General features: G+C 36.5%; 3 protein-coding genes across 6 annotated transcripts in view; all 3 read left to right on the top strand.

Annotated features, from left to right (window-relative positions):
- Positions 1-11,873, top strand: part of actn1 (actinin, alpha 1) — a 46,056-nt gene extending 34,183 nt beyond the window's left edge. For 2 of the 4 annotated variants that reach the window (XM_067420891.1, XM_067420890.1), the window contains exons 11-21: positions 58-205; positions 882-1,032; positions 1,123-1,231; positions 1,381-1,521; positions 3,475-3,657; positions 3,812-3,946; positions 5,698-5,877; positions 5,964-6,110; positions 7,574-7,639; positions 10,660-10,818; positions 10,898-11,873. In XM_067420891.1, the coding sequence (XP_067276992.1) occupies positions 58-205; positions 882-1,032; positions 1,123-1,231; positions 1,381-1,521; positions 3,475-3,657; positions 3,812-3,946; positions 5,698-5,877; positions 5,964-6,110; positions 7,574-7,639; positions 10,660-10,818; positions 10,898-11,056 (1,578 nt within the window). In that variant the 3' untranslated portion in view covers positions 11,057-11,873. Of the gene's footprint in view, positions 1-57; positions 206-881; positions 1,033-1,122; positions 1,232-1,380; positions 1,522-3,474; positions 3,658-3,811; positions 3,947-5,697; positions 5,878-5,963; positions 6,111-7,249; positions 7,331-7,573; positions 7,640-10,659; positions 10,819-10,897 lie in introns of all 4 variants that reach the window. The other 2 variants (XM_067420888.1, XM_067420889.1) reach the window with 2 other exon arrangements.
- An 814-nt stretch (positions 11,874-12,687) lies between these two features.
- Positions 12,688-16,977, top strand: cox16 (cytochrome c oxidase assembly factor COX16). The gene is made up of 4 exons (XM_067420898.1): positions 12,688-12,893; positions 13,399-13,476; positions 13,647-13,715; positions 16,382-16,977. The coding sequence occupies exons 1-4, from the start codon at positions 12,831-12,833 to the stop codon at positions 16,493-16,495; spliced, it is 324 nt and encodes a 107-aa protein (XP_067276999.1). The 5' UTR covers positions 12,688-12,830; the 3' UTR covers positions 16,496-16,977.
- A 139-nt stretch (positions 16,978-17,116) lies between these two features.
- The window catches only part of slc8a3 (solute carrier family 8 member 3), a 94,200-nt gene continuing 85,233 nt past the window's right edge, over positions 17,117-26,083 (top strand). Inside the window, exon 1 of the mRNA XM_067420894.1 lies at positions 17,117-18,108. The gene's annotated coding sequence lies outside the window, so the exon portion shown is untranslated. The remainder of the gene's footprint in view (positions 18,109-26,083) is intronic.

Genomic DNA, 26,083 nt, shown 5'->3' with positions numbered 1-26,083 from the left:
AACTCTTAATAATTTGCTCTGTAATATTGGTCAGTAATGGATCGTCTGCATATGTAGGATATCTCCAATGCTTGGGGAGGTCTTGAGGGAGCAGAGAAGGGTTATGAAGAATGGCTACTGAATGAGATTCGCAGACTGGAGAGACTCGACCATCTTGCAGAGAAATTCCGCCAAAAAGCTGCCATCCATGAATCATGGACTGATGGTAACAGATATTTGAAGCAGAAACACACATGCAAAATTGTGATTTTAACTTTATCCCTCCCTTTGTAGCACTTTGAGATTTTCTTTAAAATGTAAGTTGCTTTATAAATAAAATGTTTTATTATTTAATGTATTATGCGAAACACCCAGTCTGCCTAGTTATGCTTATAACACAGATAACATTTAATAAATATTTTTCATCAGGTTAGATATTGATTATTAACTCAGACCCCTTACAGAGTGGATCATCCAGGGACTTTTGGCGTAGTCTTTTCAACATACTATGCTTTGGGACACACTTATTCTTTTTTTTATTATTCTTTATTTTGGGACACACTTATTCTAATCTCACAAAGGCTGAATCCCAATTGGCACACTTCTATGGACTTTGTGTGTTTATTAAGTCCACGAGACCTTAGGATGTTCCATTCATCATTTTAGGTTTCAGAAGGGTGCTTGCGAGCGTCCCCTTTGCGAACATTATGTGCCTGTGATGCGCGCAAGTTTGCGAGGACTTTACCCATCAAAGTGGCATTACGTCACTAAATTGAGAACTTAAAGGAAGACTGTGAGGATTTAGATTACATTTTGGGATCCAGCCGTACCATTTAGGACGGATAGTATGCAGAGTTCCTCATTCTCTCTCAGGTATGGGTGATCTTTGCTGCTCCCTGTAGGTAAGGAGGAGATGCTGCAGGAGAAAGACTTCGAGACTGCAACCCTCTCAGAGATTAAAGCTCTTCTGAAGAAGCACGAGGCGTTTGAGAGTGACCTCGCAGCTCATCAGGACAGAGTGGAACAGATCGCTGCCATCGCACAGGAGCTCAAGTCAGTAAACATATAGAACAACCTGATTCAGACAATGCAGGTTGAAGTAGTTTAATAGCTTCACTCTCACTCCCAATTCTCTCTCTTTAGCGAGTTGGAGTACTATGACTCTCCCAGTGTAAACGCTCGCTGTCAGCGGATCTGCGATCAGTGGGATTCATTGGGAGTTTTAACTCAGAAACGCAGCGAGGCCTTACAGGTAAAATAAAAAAACTTCTCGAGAACCTCAAGTTAATTATTTCTATTCTGACCAGCAGAAAATGGCTTTATTACATGTTTTGTGATATACTGTCTGCCACTTTGTGTGTTTTTGTGCACTGTACTCATGTGTGTGCTCTTTTCTCTCAGAGGACTGAGAAACTGTTGGAAACAATTGATCAGCTTTACCTGGAGTTCGCCAAAAGGGCGGCACCCTTTAACAACTGGATGGAGGGAGCCATGGAGGACCTGCAGGACACTTTTATCGTCCACACTATTGAGGAGATACAGGTATTTCCTATCCATCCATTCTGTCTAATCTGCCTGCCCCGACTTAGATGGAATGGTGCATTGAGTCATAAAAATGGAATTGACTGTATAATGTGGAATGTAACACAATTTGGCAAAATATGGATGAATTAATTTAAAGTAGGGCTGTATACTTAATCAGATCACGAGATGGACTGGTGTCTATAGCCCTATTCGCATGGGATTAGTATTATCTGGGGACCTCTGGTGATTTGTAATAATTGCATTGAATGTCGGTGATCTTAATCCCGTGTGAATCAGCCATTGCTGTAATTTGTAAAGTAAAAATTCCCCCGCAAATTACCTACCATATTTTGCCGAACACCGAGGTACTGTGATAATAGTAGTCCTGTGCGAATCGGCATCTTTGTGATTTTTGCCAGGACTAGGCGAATCGTATATCATTTTTGCAAGGTTTTTGTTTCCTGTTCACATTTCTATCTTTATCTTTCACAAAAATTGAAGGCTGCATTCATAATGCGTTATAAATTCACACGCGGCAGCATGGATTACTTTCACTTTAGAATAAGTACCAATTTGGGAGCAATCTAATTGAATGGTATGTTTAATATTAATATCAATACTATTCTTAATGAAAAACATAACAACAGAACAGTACAATGACAAGCTGGCTTAAATGGGTGCTTTTAAATTTAGCTTAACTGAATCAGCTTCTGTCAGCTTCTTACTCGTGATAAAAAGAAATCTGACTCCTGTCGCTGGCCTGTGCTCAGTTCAGTTTTTATTTGTAGTGTCTGTTCTCTAACTGAACGAAATAATTTGTATTACTATAATTACGCCCCGCGGTTTAGAGAAAGGAAATAAAACTGCTAGCCGGGCATATTAAAAAGAAAATGGGTTGTGGATTGGAATCCCAGCACCGAATCACTCCGGTCGATAATCAAACATGCGCAACCAACTATAAGTAAAGATACATGTATGAAGTATTCATACATAAGAGGGCGAGCATCTCGTGTCCAAAGGCCAAAATAACAAACAAAACAAACCTAAAAAGAAACAGAGAGATACTAAACAACCTAATGGAAGCAAAAAGAAAATGTAATTTAACTAACCTAACTGCCTAACATAAACAGAACCCAAACCAGTTTCAGAATAAATAGCAGGACACCCCTACGCTCTGGTGATGTTTTTTTACATTCCCAAACAACATCAAAGAGGAGAGTTAAACTTTGATCATCGGCTGGAGGAGGGATCCAGGAGCTCTCAACCCGTTCTCAGCCGAACCAACAATGAGCTCCTCGCCGAATGCGGACGGCATCCTTTTATCATCCACGCCTCAGCTGGATGACATCCACCCAATCACTGGACAACCTATCAGAGCAAGGATATAGAGTAGGAAAGGAGAGAAGGAAAACACGGCAATACAAGTGCAAGACACAGGTCGTAACACTATAAAACAATCAAAATGATATCGATACATATGACTATTTATGATTTCATACAGCTATATTTATAACGAAAAAACATTTACAAGTCTTGACATCATATCCGGGAGAAAAGTCAGTAAATTCGATTAAAATTACAGGCTTTGCTTATCCCGTGCGAATGTGCCACGCAAAACTCAGATGTGGGGGAGTGATTTCTGAATCACAGAGATAATACTAATCCCGTGCGAATAGGGCTTTAGACTATAAAATCACAAACGGACTGTCTTTAAATATGTCTGTGTGTCATGTTTTGCATGAAAACACACACAAAATATTAAATTATATAATCTGTCTGTGCATCTGTCCATCTGGCGGACTGTAAAGTGTTCTGGTGCATTTCATACAAAAGTTGATGTCAAGTCGAGTCAAATTGAAAAGCTGCAGAGGAGGAATGTTTCGGAAAGTTATAGCATCTCTTCTGTGTGTGTGTGTGTGTGTGTGTGTGTGTGTGTGTGTGTGTGTGTGTGTGTGTGTGTGTGTGTATCAGGGACTCAGCACAGCCCATGAGCAGTTTAAAGCCACTCTGCCTGAGGCAGATAAGGAACGACAGTCCATCCTGGGCATCCATAATGAAATTGCTAAAATTGTGCAGACATACCATGTCAACATGGCCGGCACCAACCCCTACACCACCATCAACCCACAGGAGATCAATGCCAAATGGGATAAGGTTTGAGCACATTTCTGTTTCAGAAAATACACTTGTGCAGGTAAAAAAAAGGGAATAAGAGTTTTCAGAGTTTTCATTTATGACACAGATGAGAGGCTTAATTCATCTACACACTGCCTTTTCTCAATCTCCCTTTCTCTTTCTCTCCTCTCAGGTGAGGCAGTTAGTACCCCAGAGAGATCAGGCCCTGATCGAAGAACACGCTCGTCAGCAGAATAACGAGAGACTGCGCAGACAGTTTGCTAATCAGGCAAATGTTATTGGGCCCTGGATCCAGACCAAGATGGAGGTGGGACATGAGCTAAATTAACAGAAAATTAATCACATTCTCTTTTGGTACTGTCAGAGAACTGAGAAAAGATGTCAAAAATGTCCTTGGTGAGTAGCTTACATACATGGTCACATGTTGATTTGCATACAATACCGGTCAGATGTTTGGGGTTAGGGCGACTTTTTAAAAAAAAAATTAAAAAGGGCAAGGGTAATTACTTTTTTAAAGGAAAATAATACTTATTCATCAAGGATGCATTAAGTTAATCAAAGGTGACAGTAAAGAAATGTACAATATTACAAAAGATTTCAAATAAATGCTGTTCTTTGAAATTTCTATTAATCAAAGAATCCTGAAAAAATGTATAACGGTTTCCACAAAAATATTAATCAATTCTAGTCAAAATATGAGTCTGAAACTGCTCCATTGGGCTGTGATTATGGGGCGTGTTTCAACCGAACCAGGAAAGACATCAATTGGATAGACCTACAACCAATCAGAGCAACGGAGCGACGCATAGCGTTAGTTGTCAAATGTCAACAGAAATCATCTGCACTGTGTTGCCAAGTCCACGTTTTTTTCCGCAGGTTGTTTATGTGATATATAGACCCAGGAATGCGAATTTTAACAGGCAACCTTGCCAAAATAACACACATTTTACCTGGAGAACCCCCCGAGAAGCTATTGTTTAGGGCTAGTAGTTGGCGGGTTTTATTGTAAAAACTTGGCAACCCTATCTGCACGCACGCTGGAATAAACAATCTTTGCCTGTGTTGTAAAAAAAAGAGTTTAAGGGCACACAGATAACTTACCAACATGATCATCATTTCAGAGAGAAATAGTGAAGGTGAATGCAGATACAAACAAGCTCTCCGTTTAGGATTAGAACAAATTCAACCAAGCGTCTCTGATGATGTGCATGATTACGTTACTGTTTATCATCTGTTCATCATCGTCTAAAGCCCGCCCTAACGATTTCATTGGTCTGAACAGTTTCTGATCGGGCATAATAACTTCTCTATGGAATATGTCCAGACCGAACTGCCCGAGCTCAAATTTGGTGGGCGGGGCTGAGTTCGACTGGCATCCAGGCTAATAAGAAATGTTTCTTGAGCTGCAAATCAGCATATTAGAATGATTTCTGTCAAATTCAACTTTACCATCACAGAAATATATTACATTTAAATAGTTTTTATTTAAAATAATATGAGATATGACGCAATTGACAGGCGACTGCCTCAGACGTCCCGGCTCCTTGGTTAAAATAGCAATTTTCTCACAATTTACAAATAATTAGAAACATTTGGGATATTGTAAGTACTCAAGCGAACAAAATATAGACCTAGTTGTTTTTGGATATTTTACTGGAAAAATACTACATAGTGCACCTTTAACTGCAGTTATTTAATTGTTAATATAATTACTGAATTGTATGATATGTTTCCATAGGATATACTGTAATTTATTATTTGTCAAATAACTTTTTGGAGCAAAGTAGATACAGGACTTTCTAGTTTAAAATTATATGTGATTCTACTCATCAAATCCCTCAATAATTTAAGTCATACATTTAAAGATACTTTGTATTTTCCCTGAGATTTTCCTGAGAGTAACACTGACATTTGTATAAGACAGTGAGATGAAGTCAATCATAGAAAAGAATGCAAACGATACTGCTAAATTAGTTCTAAAATATAATTTTGGTGGCAGAGATTCAGGAAGAACTGTTGTTGTCCTCTTTTAGAACTGTTTTAATGTTCTATCTTCAGGAAATTGGCCGAATTTCTATTGAGATGCATGGTACCCTGGAGGATCAGCTGACCCACCTGCGGCAGTATGAAAAGAGCATCGTAAACTACAAACCAAAGATCGACCAGCTAGAGGGAGACCATCAACTAATACAGGAAGCACTTATATTTGACAACAAACACACTAACTACACAATGGAGGTATATACACCCAAAAACTCTCAAATGATCACTTGCAAATCCCCGTGTGCATTTGTATGTTCCTGACATCTCTTTTCTTCCTCTAGCACATCCGTGTAGGTTGGGAGCAGCTCCTCACCACCATCGCTCGCACCATTAACGAGATCGAGAACCAGATTCTGACCCGTGACGCCAAAGGCATCAGCCAGGAACAAATGAATGAGTTCAGAGCCTCGTTCAACCACTTCGACCGAGTCAGTATAACACTGCACAGTCCAACACCACAGTTTAACATCAAGAGCAGCATTTTTGTTTTTTTTGGGTGGTACCTTGCAAATTCAGAGTTTAAGAATTTGCTCCCTTTCAGAGCACAAGTTATCATTTGAATTAAATTGAAGAAACACTGCAACTTTTTGGGACCATAGCTTATTCAACGTATCCCTCAGAGTTAGATAAGCCCATACATACCATTCTCATCTCCGTGTATGTCATAACTCTGTCTGACTCACCCACCGCTAGCCTAGCTTAGCACAAAGACTGGAGGTAAACGGCTCCATCTAGCCTACTGCTCAATAAGTGAAAAAATAATGCCCATTTTTTCCTATTTACAAGTTGTGATGTGTATATTAGTTACATCATGTAGTAAGACCGACGGAAAATGAAAAGTTGAAAAGTTGAAAAATGAAATTTTTTTTTAGACCAACATGGCTAGGAACTATACTCTGATTCCTATGTAATAATCAGGGAGCTTTGCTGCTGTACCATGGGTGCAGCGGCACAATGATATTACGCATATATTCTCAGGCGCTTTTTCAGGAAATTTTGCTTTCTTTAATTTAAAATCTACGTCATGTACCTTTTTTAAATATACAACCCTGGTACCTTGCAGTCCTGTTTTGTTCAAATACGGGACTCTGTCATCTCAAGCAGTCAAAATGAACTTTAATAGACTTTAATAGAAATGCATTTGAATAATTGCTCTGATTTGCATAGTGTGAAATTAAAGTATATGTCACCCACACATGTCCCAGATTACAGGCTGCCATGCTGAAACCTAACGCTGCACTAAAAACCCACGCAGTGCCACCCAAGACACCTTAACATTGTTTAAACAGCACAACATAGTTAACCGAAGCACAGCAGGTCCAGATTTTGAGCGGCACATGTCAGATCTGTCCTCACAGTCACTTCCTCCCACTCACAGCACAGTACTGCACAGTTTGACCTAACGTTTGTGCACTTTTGTTCTTCTTTTGTCTTCTCGTTTTTCTCTTCTGCATGGACCCTCTTCCACCCCTCCACATGTCTGCATGACATTCCCTCACCCCTCCCATGTGTGTGCTGCATGTCCACGCTGCTGACCTCTGACCCTGCCCACGGCTCTGACACCCAGGACCACTCGGGCACACTGGGCGCTGAGGAGTTCAAAGCCTGCCTTATCAGTCTGGGCTTCGATATCGGCAACGACGCACAGGTACACACACACCAACACCAGCCAGGGAGTTCTGACATTAACCACACTCCTTTGTTTTGTTTTTTCCTTTCTACTCTCTTTTCTATTTTCCTTTTGCTCTCTTGTCTTATTTTTTCCTCCAATTTTCTCTCAACCCTTCCTCTGAAATGACTTCCTTCACCTATATTCCTCCCATCCTCTTCCGCTCTTCATCTTTCTCTCCACTACTACCTGGCTCTGTTTGTCCCTCGTGGGTTCCTGTAGAAGAGAACAGGCATGATGGATGCAGAAGACTTCAGAGCCTGCCTCATCTCCATGGGTTATAATATGGTAAAGCAGAGAGTTCAAATCTCCATGGGTTGTGATCAGGTTTAACTGAGAGTTTAGGTCACCATGGATAATGACCTGGTAAATAATATAATCTGAACGTGTTGTAATATGGATAAATTGATCGTTATAATCCCTCTGGATTAATCTGGTAATACAGATTTTAAATCTAAATGGTATAACCTGGAAAATAATAGAATTATGTTCAAAATGAGGTTTAATATGCTAAAGCAGAGTTCTAATCTGGTTTAGGATGGATTTCCTGAACTCTTGGTTAGTAATTTATATGTGAAAGTTAGTTACTGTAGGTATTTCTGGAAAAAGTAGCATGAACTAGTATAAAGGTCCATGGATTGTAGCATAATTCAATCCCTGTGGGATAAGTGGTAAAGCAGAGAATATAATCTGCTATATAGAATAAACCTGGAAAAACTAAGATTAATGATCAACATGGGGTATTCACCTTATTTTTATTGTAAGAGTAGGTGCGGCCTTTTGTAACTTGAATGTGCAAAAACAGTAATGCTGCTTGTTGCAAACTGATATAGGCTATCATATTATTTTAAAGGGGTCATTACAATAGATTACATTTTGGATAGATTTTTAACACATAAAAGTCAATTTAAACATTCTGCAATTTTCATATTTTTAAAACTTCCCCCTCATTATAATCAAAGCATTTATTTAGTAAAGCTCCAAAAACGGCTCGTTTTGAGATTGGGTGACTTGACAGGAAAATACATTTGCATATGCCTGCCTCCAGTGCAAGACATCGACCAATAGCTTTACATCATCGCACAATAGGCCCCGCCCACTAGCACCCAGTCTCTTGTATGGGGAATTAAAGTAAGACCCCATAAAGTGACCAGTATAGTCATATTTATAATCAGTTGATGTAAATTTTTACAGGTTCAGTAAAAAACAGTACAGATCATTCTAGCATCTGAACAGGGTGTTCTGTTCTTTACGCAAATGGGGTCATTTGAAGACATTATCTTTGACACACTTTATACTATTTATGGAAGAAACTTTGTGTGGGTCACAGGTGAGTCATAAGTGCCCGAACGACTCTTATGGGATGCTGTTGAATTTTCCTGAAGACATGGTCACATAGTTAGACAATTAGATGAAACACAGGCAATATATTTTTCCTTCAAGACTTTACTGGAACAGAAAATCCAAAAACAACATCTACACAGGGCATACTGATACACTGATACTTCTACACATGATTCATTGTCATAGTTTAACATGTAGTGACCAATGGTGCAATAAATCCTAAAAGAATTACACATGCTATGCATATGTGTTGCTATGTACATGACATGTATTGCGTTATTAAACTTCATGACCTTTACACGTTCCATAAAGCTATCACGAGAAGTGCAGAATAAAATGAATAAGAATAAAGTTCAAACTGAAAAATCTCTTTCTACAAAATATGACTATAGATTAATATGACTTCTCGCTTAATGGCTGACATTTGCCTATATTAGATGTGAGCATTGCATTGTGTCAAAAGCAATTATAATCACTTCCACTGTCTTCTCTGGAAACAGTATACCGATACGCGGTCACACACTTAAGTCTGCTGACTACAGGACCAGTGGAAGAGTGAAAGAACGTATGCTTCGATTGGTTAAGTTTAAACAGCCCCTTTGCATCTCTCTGTACAGACTTTCAGAAGGATCCCAATGTCAGAAACAAGTGGATGGTTTATTTTAATGGCATCACGGATTGCTCTTAAGGATTATATGTTTGTTTGGAACAATTTTGTTTTGTAATCAAGGTACAGTGATGGAGAATTGGCAGATATTTTGTTGAAAGATAAAGCATAGAAGTGTCTGTTCACTGACAAGCCTTAAAGAAGCTGTTCCTTAAAAAAAAAAAAAAATTCAGAAGTTAAAAAAAATTAGTATTTTTATTTTATTTTTGAAAAACCTTTATTAACGCTATAAGTGAACCTCAAGGAACAAATTAAAATAATAAAAATGTCATGTCATGACCCCTTTAATTTATTTTACTCATAAACACATTGGTTTGTAGCATTAATAGTTTTACAGTTATCACAGGAAATCGCTTACTCCCACATTGAAAAATAAGGTGGATAGTATGGTAATTAACTCCATGAATTATCTGGTAAGGCTGAGTTATGTGGTTAAGAGAAGATTTCCTGAACTCTAGGTTAGTTACATCTATGTGATGCAGTATTATTTATATAATATTATAGTATTTATTCATATTTTTAATTAGATTTATTTGTATATTTTTATTGTAGTATTAATGTTTTTTTTATTTTATGTGCTTTTGTCATTTTTTTTCCTACATGGTTTTTATTCATTTTTTCATTTTTTTATTTACAATATGTTTTTGTTCAAGTTTTTCATTTTATATTTATAATTCATTTAATTTTAGCTTTTTTTCAATTACCAAAAACATTTTTTTAGTTTTAGTTAAAAATATCAGCTCTAATGTGCTTATTATTAAAAAAATTACTTAAGTATTTTGATTGTAAATGTGTTAAACTAAATTATAATATATATGATAATACAAAAAATGGATCTGCACTGTTATTCTCCCTTTATTTTGAAAAGATTAAAAGTGGCATGTTGTCAAAAATAAAGGCGTTAATAAAATAAAATAATTTCTAAATAAAGGGAGAATAACAGTGTGCAGAACGCTTTTTTGTATTATCTGCTATTTTTCTGATCTTGCACCTGGTTAAGATGCTTTGGATGTGAGTACCTTGACCATTTTTTACGCATAAACTACATTTTAATCCCCATGGAATAGAAATCAGAAAATTAACATGGGATATAATCTGGAAAAGCAAAAAATTATAATTACATATCTAATTTAATATAATAATGCCTTAATATTTATGATTTAGATGGATGAAAATTTGATAAACTAGACAGTTATAATGTCTAATCTAGCAGTTATTAAGGAAGAGTTACTTATTCCTGGAAAAAACGTTACCACTCTTCATAGTGATTTCTAAGAAGGATTTTTCTGTTCTGTAGGGAGAGGCAGAGTTTGCCCGCATCATGAGCATTGTGGATCCTAACAGACTGGGACTGGTCACATTCCAGGCCTTCATTGACTTTATGTCTCGCGAGACGGCCGACACGGACACCGCTGATCAGGTCATGGCATCGTTTAAAGTCCTTGCTGGAGACAAGGTACATATACAACATTCAAAATACATTTTCCTTTGTTAAAATATCTAAATGAATAACTAAAATAATAACTCCCATGCAGAACTATATTTTGGCGGATGAGCTGAGGCGTGAGCTCCCCCCTGACCAGGCTGAGTACTGCATCGCCCGTATGACGCCTTACAGCGGCCCTGACGCCATCCCGGGAGCTCTTGACTACATGTCCTTCTCCACCGCCCTCTATGGGGAGAGTGACCTCTGAACCATGATCCCTGGGTGTGGGGGTCAACCTGCCTTCTGATACAAACACAAATACACATATTCATACACACATAGCTCGCACTCTATGAGAGTAAAAGTGGCTCTTCAGTGCTGATCTGAAGCAGAACTGGTCCCAGATCAGCCAATCAGAGCAGCTTCCATCAGCATCACACAATGATGTTCGGTCATTTTTATATCCTCCTCTCACCCCAGGCCTTTCTGTGTGTCATATACAACTTCCTGCTCTTTTTCCAGCTGTGTTCATGAAGTCTGTCTAACCCATCTTGGAAATTGTGTCACAAAGACGAAGCTTAATGCTGCCTTCACATGCTTGTCAGAATATCCTACTTCCTACTGAAGTCATAATTGAGTATGTCACATTGAAGGAGAGAAAAGGAAACGGGGCATGAATACTTTCTTTGTGTAAACATAGTATGCAACAAACGGTTAGAGATATACACAATAACACGTGGTAGGCAGCATCATGTTATCTTTGTGACCCATTACCCATGTGATACTTAATGATACTTAATGTGTTAAGATTAATACACTTTTTTTACATCATTCTCGTGACGGTGAGTCAGATTTCATGAACCAATCTTCCCCTTTCTGCTTCCAAGCGCAACATTAAAAAACTCCCTCCCCCCAGAGGAATGTTTTATGTATTTTTACTTATACTTTTGTTTGTTTTTTTTCCTCTTCATAAAGGAATAAAGTTGACATATTTTATTATACAGAACAAAAAAAAGGTATTTTTCTTCACCTTATTAAAAAACTTTAAAAAAAGTATGACGATTTAAATAAAGAAACAACCACAATTGTCTGTGTGTTAGTGTTGTTTTTTTAATTGCTTGTATGAAGGAGAAATGTTCTATGAACGTATGATGCATATTTTAATCTAAAACAATTAAGCATATAATTTTCAAAACTGTCAACTTGACAAATTTATTTATTTATTAGCACATTTTCTTAACTTTTAATTCAATTTGTTGGGAAGAGCCCACGATAATGCTTGATGAGCAGTTTTTTTTTCCTGTGAAATTTCTTATTAAATCAATAATTTGAGGCAGAACATATATATCTGGACCAAATTTCTATACTTTCAGATTATGTAATTTGATTAACTTCTTGATAAAGTACATTCATTAGTTTTGGCAAGGTTCTTTTTACGTTAATAGAACGTTTGTTCAAAGTTATCGTTATCAAAACATTAGCACAAAAGTGTGTTTTAGATTAAATTTCAATAAATTACATGACTTTGAAAATTGTATTTATTTATTTAACTGCTTGAATATGAAAGAATCTACATTGACATACATTTTGGAGAGTATGCTACCAAGCACAGATTGCATCAGAGCTAACGGAGCTAACACCATGGCTAACAAACATCGACTGAAATACACAAAACCTTATTCTAATTTCAGAGAAGATTCTTGAAGATTTTTTTTATTTATTATTATTATTTAGAAATGTTGATTTCCATGACAACTAAACCTGATAAGGTAGCCTACTTTCAACTGTAATTATTCACAGCAAATGATTTTATCTCTATACCCCATAGACCGTTAAAAAATATACCCTCGTTTTTAAAGTGGAACCATTTACCCTTTTCTTAGTTTTACACGGGCGGAATATGAGGCTTGTACGACACCGCCTCAAGGATTGTGGGTTTACATGGCTGCGCCCTGTAAAGTGTGTAAAGCCATGTTGAATTATATCTCACTGACTTTATTTAGACTAATGTGAAACGGTGAAATAACGAACATGAACTAAACATGTGGAATCAAATTCTAAAACTGCGAAATAACAAAACAGTGAAATATGGGATCCCGATGCTGGTGAGCCTTTACATGTAACGTTAGCTTCGTGTATGCTGGATAAGCTGTTATTATTAAATTCATTATAGTCATTATTTATAGCTAACAGTTAAATTATGTTTTAAATATTTGTGTGTGACATATTAAGACTGAGACATGAGGTTTTAATATTAGGCCTAATTTAGCGGTTGATTTATTGACCGTCAGCGCAAAGGTTATTGAATGTTTGGTGTGATGTGATTTTTGTGCAATATTAGTAATATGATAAAGGGTACGTTTTTTTTAAATCGGTTTTTGAGTTAAATGCTTTATAAGAGTTTACTGTGAGTTTTTTAAGCAGTAAAATGAAAATGTTTAAATCAGTCTAAAAACAGTTAATGAATAAAAATACAGGAATATATTCTCAGATAATTCAGTTCTAGGTTTCATATTTTGTTGAACATAATGTTTGGAGACTGTAGATAATGATTCAGACTGGTGGTCATATTTCTGCTTATATTTAATGTTTGTATAATATTTCCTGAAGCTTCTGGTCGTGGGGGGGTCGTTTGGATTGAGAGAATTCACTCAGATTAGGTATGATGCACAGAAGATCAAAAGGAAGGTATGTGAACAGACTAAAATATAGCATCTGAAATACAATCTCAAGTCAGTTTCTAAACAGTCCGAACTGATTTCTGCTGTTCAATGCAACCTCTTAACATCATTGTTAATATTATACTGCTTAACTTGTTTGTTTTGTTTTGTTTTGTTTTTTTGGCATATTTGTTTTAGCTGGACCCCACACTTGAAGCCCGGGTGAACACTCAAAAACAGTCTGTCATCATTGAGGAAGAGTATGAGGTATTGAGAGAAATTGTGTACACTAATGTTTTATAATGCTTAAATGTTTTGAATAGCCATCTGCTGTTTTGTTTTCTGCAGCAAGGATGTTATGTTTACTCGGTTGTGAGTTTGGTTAAACATCTGGCTTGTTAAATGCAATTTTGATCTGACGTAGATTGACTCCGGAATTATAAGCACAATTTTGTCATGCAGTTTATCAAGCAGGACACATGAGACTAGGTTGCTCCAGCTATAAGTGTGCTATAAGTTATTTGGGATGGAAAGTGTCTACTCTAGTTAGCTGTTTGTCCCAACTAGGAGCACTAGATGCCACTTGGTTCATTTAGCATCTCCATTTCAGGCTCTTGGTGGTTGAGGCTGTCCACCGCGCTGCAAAACACACTGTCATTATAATGCAATAGCGATTCTCTCTGACTTTTAAACATTTTTTTTTAGCCCCAGAGCCGTTATAAGAAGTTACAATGCCATTAAATTTGACCTTCTGCTAGCAGGCGAGAATTAGAAGAGCGCCCTCAAGTGGAACCATAGAAGTTAAGTTATTATAAGGCACTTCACAGCTCTTCATTAGATGATAAATGTGTCATCTAAGTATTTTACATCGACCCACCATGAATCATTTAAAACAAACAAATGCTCCGTTTCAGCTGATTTGACTCTTCTTTAGTAAAAGTTTTGGTTCATGAAGATTTTATTCAGCAAATATCCATTAAACTGATCAAAATTAACAGGAGACATTTATAATGTTACAAAATATTTGAAATAAATGTTCTTTTGAGCTTTCTATTCATCAAAGAATCCTGGAAAAAGAAAAAAACAACAACAGACAATCAAACATTAGAATGATTTCTGAAGGATCATGTGAAAATTCAGCTGTCATCACAGGAATAAATTACATTTTAAAATATATTATAATAGAAAGCATTTGTTTTAAAATGTAATAATATTTCACATTAATACAATTTGTACTGTCTTTTGATCAACTGAAAGCAGTGTTGGTGAGCGTAATGGAATATTTATATTTGTACTGTAGCATTCAGGCCATTTTTTTTCATTTTTTATTTTTTTTTATTGACATACAGACATACAAACCACAATAGTGCAGTAATTGACAATCAAGTAATTACATAATTCTAGAAGTGAAATAAAAGTGTGTTAATGTATAAGGTGTGTGTGGGTGAGTGTAGGTGTGGGTGTGTATTCAAAAGCAAAATTACACATTTATTATTTATTATATTATCACTACCACTTATCATCATCATACCATCATCATCATCATTGTAATAATCAGTGTCCCTTTTTTTATTTTATTTTTTATTTTCCTATGTAATATTTATCATTGTCACCACTTTCAATGGGTCAATAAGTTTCACATAGTATAATAATAATATAAGATAATCCTCCCCCCACATCTTTTCAGTCCCTATACTTTTTATTTTATTTTTTATTTTATTTTTATGTTGTGTGTAGTGTCTAAGGTGCATTAAAAGAAGTGGGACATTGTGCGAGTGTCTCAACTTAGGACAGAGATGCTGTCCTAGAGAAACCATTTCTCGCCTGTCCTACCTGCCTTAGTGTTTATGAGGTTTTCCAATTTAAATATACATACAAACACACATTTCTCTTCTACATTGTGGTGCATTAAAAACACATGAAAAGATTAGGGGGAAAATTAGAAATAATCAATCGATTTTACTATAGTAGTAGTGGTGACAATGAAAACCAGGTTTGAAATTCCAAAACAGCAATAATAATAGTTGATGATAATGATGATGATGATGATGATGATGATGATGATGATGATGATGATGATGATGACGACAATGATGAAAGCAAAGACAACAATGGAAACAGCAACAATAATAAAAATAATAAATAATAGCAATCATAACAATAACAATAATGAAACAATGAAACAATATTGACAATAATCGGAATTATGCAGTAATGCCTGTGGATTGATTAAGAGATGGGAGGAGACGGAGTTACGGAGAGAGAGAGGATTCAGAGTTGTAAGAGGTCAGAAAGTGTTGGATGGCAGAGGTCGCTTTCAGGTGAGGGATTATAGGGGAGAGATGTGTATTCCATTGTAATAAAGTCGGTGAGAAGATTTTTCCAGTGGTTAATGTGTATTTTGTTACGAGTTTTCCAGTTCATGAGGATAGTTTTCTTGGCAATGGTTAGGGCTATGAGGAGAGTTTTAATGTTTATAGTTTTATCTGTAATTATTGTGAGGTCCCCAAGCAAGCAAAGAGAGGGCGATAGTGGGATGTGGCAGCCCACTATAGTGGATAGTGACTGTGTGACCTCTTCCCAGAAGGGTTTGATTGGAGTGCAGTGCCAGGTTGCATGGATGTATGTATCTGTAGATTTCTGACTGCAATGTGTGCAAATTTCTGATGTGAAACCCATTTTAGCTAATCTATTGGCCGTGTAGTGTGTTCTGTGAAGTGTTTTGTATTGTATCAATTGAAGATTAGCATTTTTGGACAGGCCATTTATTAATTTAGCAACAACTTGATTATAAGTTTAATGCATTTTCTATGCATTTATTGTTGGCTTATGATTGCCATTTAGCATGATTTGTGCCTTGTGCATTTGAATTGGGGCTATGGTAAAATAAAAAGTGTAATTTTAATGTAATCCAATCTCTTTTGTTGCTGCAGAAACTGAAAGATATGGACTTGGGTGGATGGAAGAACATTCGAGGCCCTCGTCCCTGGGAGGATTCCAAGGAGACCCAGGAGCAGCAGCGAGCACGACTCAATAAAGGCACATAGAACATAGTTTAAACTCCCCCTACTGGCCCAAAGATGTGAGACACTTATAAAAACCAATGCAGTATACCTTGATTATACTGCATAGTATATTAAAAAAAAATTATATATATATATATACATACAGACAGACCGGAAACTTACCAATTTGGATGCTACTGGCATATCACTATTTTCCTAATACTTATTAATACACTTTATGAATGTGTGGCTGGCTATGTTTTTATACTATGCTCTCTGTACAGATCAGGAAAGCTGTAACTATTATGCCATGTGTCACCTTGTCAGTTCACATTCAGTAATACATAATTCAAGACCCATTAGTGCATTTGAGTGATAATACATTCATTTTCATTCATTGGTGCAAACAGAATCAGTGGTGCCTATGCACATGATGGGTGTATGGTGTACAGTCTAATGACAGTAGACAGTAGGAATGACCTTGCTTGTGTATATTAAACCGTTTTCTTTTTTGATGATCGTGATTTGAAAAACTTGCTGTAAATACTGTCCAGAAATGAAGCAAAGTTGGCAACATTGTCACGCATGTGCAGCGTAGTTTTGGTTTGGTTTGATGTAAAACTGTGATGAAAGTCAGAGTGCTGAGGGAATTTATAGCCCTAATAAAGTATATATAAAATGAATGTGCTTACAAAAAAATCTCAGCACTTCGTATAATATGGTAGCATAGCTGATAAAGAATACCTATAATTTATAGTTGTGGAGGAAAATTTGATTCACATTTGAATTAAATTGAATTATGAAAATACGCACTAGAAAATGTGCAATAAGCTGGATATTAAACAGTTGTAATGTATTATGTAATTTAACACATTTTTAATGATGCTTCCAGTAAGATTTAGTCATTTTTGCAGTTTTGACAATCTATGTTAGTCAGCTAAATATTATTCTCATGGTGGCACGAAAGCAGAATTTGCAACGACAATCTATAAAACATCTCAGAAAACCAAATTTGCAAGGCATAAAAATGGATGTGCAAGATCAATGAATGCACGTTTTCAATGGCATTGCAGAACTAGCCTGAAAGGACCAGTTACTGCCGACCACTCTTCTGTCAACTGGCCCAAAAATCTTTCACACTGGCCCAAGTTGTAGAGATATGTTTGCAATTTATATGATAATTTGTGACCCTGAACCACAAAACCAGTCATAAGCTGTACAGGTAAAGTACAGTACAAGTACAGCTGTACAGAAAGCTTCACAAAAATAGCCAACAATAGGCTACATTGTATGGGTAAAAATTATCAATTTTTCTTTTATGCCAAAAATCATTAGTATATTAAGTAAAGATCATGTTCCTTGAAGATATTTTGTACATTTTCCTAATGTAAATGTATAAAAAATACTTAATTTGCATAACTTTAAAGTAGTGATCGACCGATATATCGGTTTCCCGATATTAAGCATTTTCCTATAATCGGAAAAACTGGTGAAAAAATAATAATTGGTTTTGCATTTACTTAAATAAATAAAAAATGTTTTCCCAAATATCGGATTCACCGATAAATGGCGCCATTTTGTGGACGTTCTGAGAATTGACTTACGCCATTAAAAAATGCGTCTGAGGGGAGATGAGTCAACAACGGTGTTCAAAGGTAAAATAACCTGTATCTCTTAATTAACAAACTTAATTTAACATAACAGCCAGTTCTGCACAAATGAGATGTGCACAAATAAGATGTTATGAGGTGCTAGTTATGCAGTTTAAACTTGGCGCTAAAAATAGAGACAAACTCACGGAGTAGGGTAACGTTAATCCTTCATGTCACAATAAAGACGTAACTTTAAATGAATTAAATAAAGCAGCCACGAATAAGAGCATGTTGGAAATAAAAAAGCGCTGAATTAATTTCTCTCTCTCTCTGTTTAATGCCTTAATGCTCAGTCTCGTTCAGCCGTGCACTTGGTTGTTGCTCCAGCATAACGTTAGCCTATGGGCTAACTTAGTCACCCACAGTAACTTTAAACAAGACTCTCGTTTAAAACTCCTTAAATTATATTAACGTCTGTAATATAACATTTATATAATAAATATTGAAAAAATTACAGGTTGGTTAAAATGAATTATTAGGCCTATCTCCGCGAGAGACGTTCTGTGTAACCTCTCTGTCAGGTATTTCATAGTTCTAGACTTAACGGTCTTATAGCTATGATGTTCGCAGTTTGTTTAATTTCCTGACACTGTTTGCATATTCCAGAGAATATTCTCTCTTAAGTCCATTAAACAGCTTATAAAATGCTTATATTTATGCTTACATGGTTGATAGACCTGTCATTTATTTATGTTCTCCATTTCTAAACATTATGTTTCGTAAATGTATCCTGTTGTTAATATGATGTAGTTATAAATGAAAAGATGCAACAGCATTAATGTTAAAAATACTTTGCAGTGTATTCACAATTTATTGATGTAAAAGTATCTTTTGTTCTGTATGTAAGGGAGCGAAATTGCAAAAATTATAGTGTTTAAAAAGTTCAATTCTGCTGTTTAGCTCAGTGCTGTTGCTATTATTGTAAAAAAAAATTCAGAACACTATTGTGTCAGAAATGACACAATAAATAAATCTTAATTCTAAATATCGTTTATCAGCATATAAACATGCAAATAATTGGTATCGGTTACAAAAAATCTATATGGGTCGATCACTACTTTAAAGGCAATTTCTTTTCTTTGTTTGCACTCTCAGATTTTAGATTTTCAAATGGTTGTATCTTGGACAAATATTGTCATCATCTAACACACACACACACACACACACACACACACACACACACACACACACACACACACACACACACACATATATATATATATATATATATATATATATATATATATATATATATATATATATATATATATATAAACTTTATGACTGCTTTTGTGGTCCAGATCCACATTTATGGTAATAATCATCTTCACCCCAAACTGTTGCTTCACCATGTCTTTCTCTGTTTGTAGTGCTTCTTATGCTATCGTTGTTGTTCTGCACTATGCAACCTGTTCGTCATCATCTGTGTGGCATAAACGCATCAGTAAGATGCTACAGAGCATGCTGATGCGTTAATATCTGGGCAAAATACCACCTCCCGCTGCTTTTAATCAATGCCTACACCTATGGTTGTGTGATTTAAAAGGTTTAGTCTTTGGGGATACATTGCATCCAGCTGTGAAGCAGCACACGGTCTTGACTCTGTCCTGGAGTGCACGTGTATTTCCGACAGGATCCGGGCACAGGCTGCCGCTCTCAGGCTAATGTTAACGCCAGCAGTGACTCATCTGTGTGATCTGAAGCTTTGTTCCGAGGCACATTTTAACAAGCCCCTGCTGACTTTCCCTCCTTTCCCTCGTCACTCTCCTGCTGGAAATTCCAGCACTGTCATATCATGTGCTCAGTCACTTTAATTGCTCAAGTGGGAATGATCCTCAGGGGCCGAGGAGAACACGTCAACAAATCTGACTTCAGGAGTCCAGATATCCTCAGGGGGCATTAAAGCCACTCATGTGTCCAGTCCAAGTCAAAACAGAGTTGACGAGGAAAGGCTCTAGTATGTTTCAATAAACTTTTGAGATGTTTTGGCTGGTCAGGTGAGGAACACAAAAACAGTGACTAATTAATTTGTCATGACAAGTGTTGCTGTAGCAAAAATAAAAGTGATTTTATTGCAGTGAATTCTTTACAGAACATTAATTTGATGCTGGTTGAAACTTTAATGTCTATATAATTTATCATTATATCAGCCTATATCATTTATTAGAATATTGATATGTGATTTTAATTTAGTAATAAAATGTGACCTTTGTTCTTTATTTTGTACTTTAACCTATGTTTGCAATAATTTTGTCTTTGAGTAATGTACTTGAAGATGTGGTTAGTTAGGCTAGTGGTTAGTGTTCTTTCGCTCTTGATTTTTGCACATTATACATTTTATATTAATACTAACATATATATTACAACTCAAAGTTTGGAGTCAATAAGAATTGTAATGTTTTTGAAAGAAGAAACATTATTCTCTTTTTCTTACTAAGGCTGCATTTATGTGATTAAAAAAAAGTATCAATGGAAATATTGTGAAATATTACAATTTAAAATAATTTCTATTTCTATTTGAACATTTAGTTTAAATGAAATTTCTTCATTAAAGCTGAATTTTCAGCATTATTACTCTTCAGAAATCTTTCTAATTTGCTGTTTTGATGCTCAAGAAACATTTCTTCTTATTATTAGTAATGTTGAAAACAGTTTTGCTTAATATTTCAGGATTCATTGATGAACAGAAAGTTAAAAAAAAATAATTATATGAAATATACATTTTTGGTAACATTATAAATACAAAGTTCTGTCATGAAATTCTAGTTGGTACAGCCTGATAGGTCCTTAACTCATTCTGTTTGCAATCTATAGGTCACAGCTGATTGGTTCCTGCTACATCAGTAGCCAATGAACTTGCTGCTCAACCTTCAAATACTTGATTAGCATTTGCTCTAGCAGTGCAGTGTGCTTTCAAAAACCCTCCACCTTCCCCAGACCCACCTGTAAAAATCTGTTACATAAAGAATAATTTGTGACATGCTGTTTAATTATTTTTTTAATAATTAAATTATTTAAATGTATACTGCGGTTACCACACCTCAAAACATTTTTCAGATTATAGACAGTTTTTTGTCTGTACTGTACTCTGTGTTGCTATGGATAAAAAATGTACTAGATGTTAGCAAAGTGTTAAATACCTTGCTCAAACATCCAGCAGTGACAGAGCTGGACTGTGATCTCAACAACCTCTCAGTCGCCTCAACCTAACGTGTAGTGGCGACTTGAACCCGTAACCTCTTCCGCCCAGATCCTTAACCATTAGATTAACAACCCTCTAACAGATTTATGTGCACAAGCATCCTTTACTGCAGTGTGTGGAAGCCACATCTCACTACAACACTGAGCAATTTATCTGATTCTTCCACTAAGGGTGGCACTTGCATTTAAATTAGACCTCTTGAACTCCAGTCAGACCTCCACTACAGAGCTATAACCTTATTAAACATCTTTGTTTTATTGTTCATTGCAGAGATGAACATTTGAGCCTAATTGATTCCACTTTCACTGTTGCAGAGAAAATTCTAAATGTGCCTGCAAATGTTTAAATGTATGATGTTGCCTAGTAGGCTTTTGTGTGCTTTTAAGATTAGTTTTTCAGATGAAATCTTTAACAGTGTTTTGAGAAATCTGGCTTAGGCATTGTCAAGGTTCAGAAACAGGCACATGTCCTGTGTAAATCTCTGCAGGACGGATTCTTCTCACTCATTCTGAAGGGAACATTTTATAACCTCATTTCACCTATGTTATGCTAAAATGAAATAACTAGTGAATATCCTTTTTTTTGGTTTAAACCGTGTTTTTGCCCTTGCTTAACTCAACACTAAAACACTATAGGGCTTTGGAGGCTGTTATTATCCATTGCATATTGCTTTGTCGTTGTTAGTGTGATGGTCTGGCTAGTAATGCTTTAGTAAACACCACTAATAAGGCATTGCAGACATTTCACTCTGTTCTACACCACTTTTTTTGTTAGCATGAATTTATGCATTTATTCATTGAATTTATTATTGTTTTAAGACTTGCATTAGGAAGCCAAGTGAGTGTCAGAGAGGTTTGAACGCAGCCAGAGTAATCTCCTTCCAGTGTCCTTCAAAATTGGACCAATCCTAATGTCAAAGGTCAATGGGAGCTTTGTGACCTGGACAATGGTGGCACAAATGAATCAATTCCTACAGGACGTCAATCAAGCTACACTAGCACAAAGATGACTCTTGTAGCAGATACTGTGAGTTGTAAGCTGTAAATGTGACTCGGTATGTTTGCCACAAAACCACTAGATTTCACCCACAGAGCCTCATTTTTTAAAGGAATACATTTATTCAGAAAGGATACATTAATCTGATCAGAAGTTTTAGTAAAGACATTTATAATGTAAAAAAAGATTGTTAAAAAACCAAATGCCTTATTCAATAACATGCTAAAACTATTATTGATAAAACTATAAGTTTAATGATAGGGGGTATATAGCCTATATACACCGACTAACTATTCCCTAATATTGTGTTGGTTCCTCCTTTTGCTGACAAAACAGCCCTGAACCGTCAATTCATGGACTCCACTAGACAACTGAGGGTGTGCTGTGGTATCTGGCACCAACATATTAGCATCAGATCCTTTTACAGAATCAAGTCCTGTAAGTTGTGAGGTGTGGTCTCCATGGATCGGACTTGTTTGTTCAGCACATCCCACAGATGCTTGATTGGATTAAGATCTGGGGAATTTGGAGGCCAAGTCAACACCTCAAACTCATTGTTGTGCTCCTCAAATCATTCCTGAACCATTTTTTCTTTGTGGCAGGGCACATTATCCTGCTGAAAGAGGTCACAGACACCAGGAAAAGGGTGTTGGGTGATACGTGTCAAAGTAACATCCACATGGATGGCAGGACCCGAGGTTTCCCAGTCGAACATTGCCCAAAGCATCACACTGCCTCCGTCGGCTTGCCTTTTTCCCATAGTTCAGGATGCCATGTGTTCCCCAGGTAAGCAATGCAGATTGCTACGTGGTCCAGTTCTAATGTTTTCATGCCCACTGATGGTGCTTTCGGTGGTGAACAGTGGTCAGCATGGTTACCCTGACTGGTTTGCATCTATGCAACCCCATACGCAACAAGCTGCGATGCACTGTGTATTCTTCAGTATTCTTCACTCCCCACGTGCATCATTGAGCCTTGGCTGCCCATGACCTTGTCATCGGTTCACCACTGTTTCTTCCTTGGACCACTTGTGATAGATACTGACCACTGAAGACAGGGAACACCCCACAAGAGCTGCAGTTTTGGAGATGCACTGACCCAGGCGTCTAGCCATCACAATTTGGCGCCTGCCAAACTCACTCAAATTCTTACGCTTGCCCATTTTTCCTTCTTCTAACACATCAACTTTGAGGACAAAATGTTCACTTGCTGCCTAATATATCCCACCCACTAACAGGTGCCGTGATGAAGAGATAATTTGTGTTATTCACTTCACTTGTCACTGTTACTGTCAATGTTATGCCTGATGTGTGAATGCATGTATTTTTTATCTTTACTGACCTATTGTTTTGGAAGCTTATACTTATACTTTTAATCTTGAATTTAACTTTTACAAAAGTCCCCCATTGATTTACACTGATTGAATGCTCAGCATTCAAAATGTAACCAATATCAACATCACTCTATGAATATTTATATACATCCACCCATCCATCCATCTGTCAATCCAATATTTGCTTCTACATCTATTTGCATACTAACAGGTCTTTTGTCAAATTTGTACACCTAAAAAATTACTACTGAAATTAAAACTAGTCTGAATAAAGACTGTATATCAGGCAGTTAAACCAGTTTGAAGTTTAAAGGCCTGTTCAGACTAAGGACAAAAACAATAAATATAAAAGAATAGCAAAGTCCACACCATAACGTTAATGACACCAAGAAACAATATCGTTGGAATCACTTTCAGAATAATATATATATACAGTCTTGTTCAAAATAATAGCAGTACAATGTGACTAACCAGAATAATCAAGGTTTTTCGTATATTTTTGTATTGCTACGTGGCAAACAAGTTACCAGTAGGTTCAGTAGATTCTCAGAAAACAAATGAGACCAAGCATTCATGATATGCACGCTCTTAAGGCTGTGCAATTGGGCAATTAGTTGAATTAGTTGAAAGGGGTGTGTTCAAAAAAATAGCAGTGTGGCATTCAATCACTGAGGTCATCAATTTTGTGAAGAAACAGGTGTGAATCAGGTGGCCCCTATTTAAGGATGAAGCCAACACTTGTTGAACATGCATTTGAAAGCTGAGGAAAATGGGTCGTTCAAGACATTGTTCAGAAGAACAGCGTACTTTGATTAAAAAGTTGATTAGAGAGGGGAAAACCTATAAAGAGGTGCAAAAAATGATAGGCTGTTCAGCTAAAATGATCTCCAATGCCTTAAAATGGAGAGCAAAACCAGAGAGACGTGGAAGAAAACGGAAGACAACCATCAAAATGGATAGAAGAATAACCAGAATGGCAAAGGCTCAGCCAATGATCACCTCCAGGATGATCAAAGACAGTCTGGAGTTACCTGTAAGTACTGTGACAGTTAGAAGACGTCTGTGTGAAGCTAATCTATTTTCAAGAATCCCCCGCAAAGTCCCTCTGTTAAAAAAAAGGCATGTGCAGAAGAGGTTACAATTTGCCAAAGAACACATCAACTGGCCTAAAGAGAAATGGAGGAACATTTTGTGGACTGATGAGAGTAAAATTGTTCTTTTTGGGTCCAAGGGCCACAGGCAGTTTGTGAGACGACCCCCAAACTCTGAATTCAAGCCACAGTACACAGTGAAGACAGTGAAGCATGGAGGTGCAAGCATCATGATATGGGCATGTTTCTCCTACTATGGTGTTGGGCCTATTTATCCCATACCAGGGATCATGGATCAGTTTGCATATGTTAAAATACTTGAAGAGGTCATGTTGCCCTATGCTGAAGAGGACATGCCCTTGAAACGGTTGTTTCAACAAGACAATGACCCAAAACACACTAGTAAACGGGCAAAGTCTTGGTTACAAACCAACAAAATTAATGTTATGGAGTGGCCAGCCCAATCTCCAGACCTTAATCCAATTGAGAACTTGTGGGGTGATATCAAAAATGCTGTTTCTGAAGCAAAACCAAGAAATGTGAATGAATTGTGGAATGTTGTTAAAGAATCATGGAGTGGAATAACAGCTGAGAGGTGCCACAAGTTGGTTGACTCCATGCCACACAGATGTCAAGCAGTTTTAAAAAACTGTGGTCATACAACTAAATATTAGTTTAGTGATTCACAGGATTGCTAAATCCCAGAAAGAAAAATTTTTTTTTGTAAAAAATAGTTTTGAGTTTGTACAGTCAAAGGTAGACACTGCTATTTTTTTGAACACACCCCTTTCAACTAATTGCCCAATTGCACAGCCTTAAGAGCGTGCATATCATGAATGCTGGGTCTTGTTTGTTTTCTGACAATCTACTGAACCTACTGGTAACTTGTTTGCCACGTAGCAATAAAAAATATACTAAAAACCTTGATTATTCTGGTTAGTCACATTGTACTGCTATTATTTTGAACAAGACTGTATATATATAATTGTTTTTTTTTTTTTTTTTTTTTTTTTTTTTTTTACAGCTGATGAACAATAAAAACCATGACAGCTGATCAGAATCCCTCCTGCTTTAAAAAGCTATAAACAGAATTATATCATGCATTGTATGGGCACTAATATTGTTATAGTTATCTTTATAGTTATCATTCTTGGTGTGGACGAATTTGGGGTTCAGAATGTTTGAGGAACATCAATATAATGCTGCCTTGCAAGCACAGTAACCAATAAGTGGCATATGTACTTGTATACTATGTCACTTGTGTATAGTGTGCGTTTTTAAGCGTTTCCTATTTGTAAGTGTGCAGTCGTGTTCTCAGACTGGTGGTTTGAGACTCCCTCACACGTGTGCTTCAAT

Source organism: Pseudorasbora parva, chromosome 17 (genome assembly GCF_024679245.1).
Source record: "Pseudorasbora parva isolate DD20220531a chromosome 17, ASM2467924v1, whole genome shotgun sequence".
Classification (NCBI taxonomy): domain Eukaryota; kingdom Metazoa; phylum Chordata; class Actinopteri; order Cypriniformes; family Gobionidae; genus Pseudorasbora; species Pseudorasbora parva.
The sequence above is the reverse complement of the archived record's forward strand: the minus strand, read 5'-3'. Positions and strand labels throughout refer to the sequence as shown.

Coding starts and splice junctions, on each gene's coding strand:
- cox16 (XM_067420898.1), top strand. CDS start 12,831: ATGTGGAATCAAATTCTAAAACTGCGAAATAACAAAACAGTGAAATAT. Junction 12,894..13,398: donor AATATGGGATCCCGATGCTG/GTGAGCCTTTAC, acceptor TATTTCCTGAAG/CTTCTGGTCGTGGGGGGGTC. Junction 13,716..16,381: donor TCATTGAGGAAGAGTATGAG/GTATTGAGAGAA, acceptor TTGTTGCTGCAG/AAACTGAAAGATATGGACTT.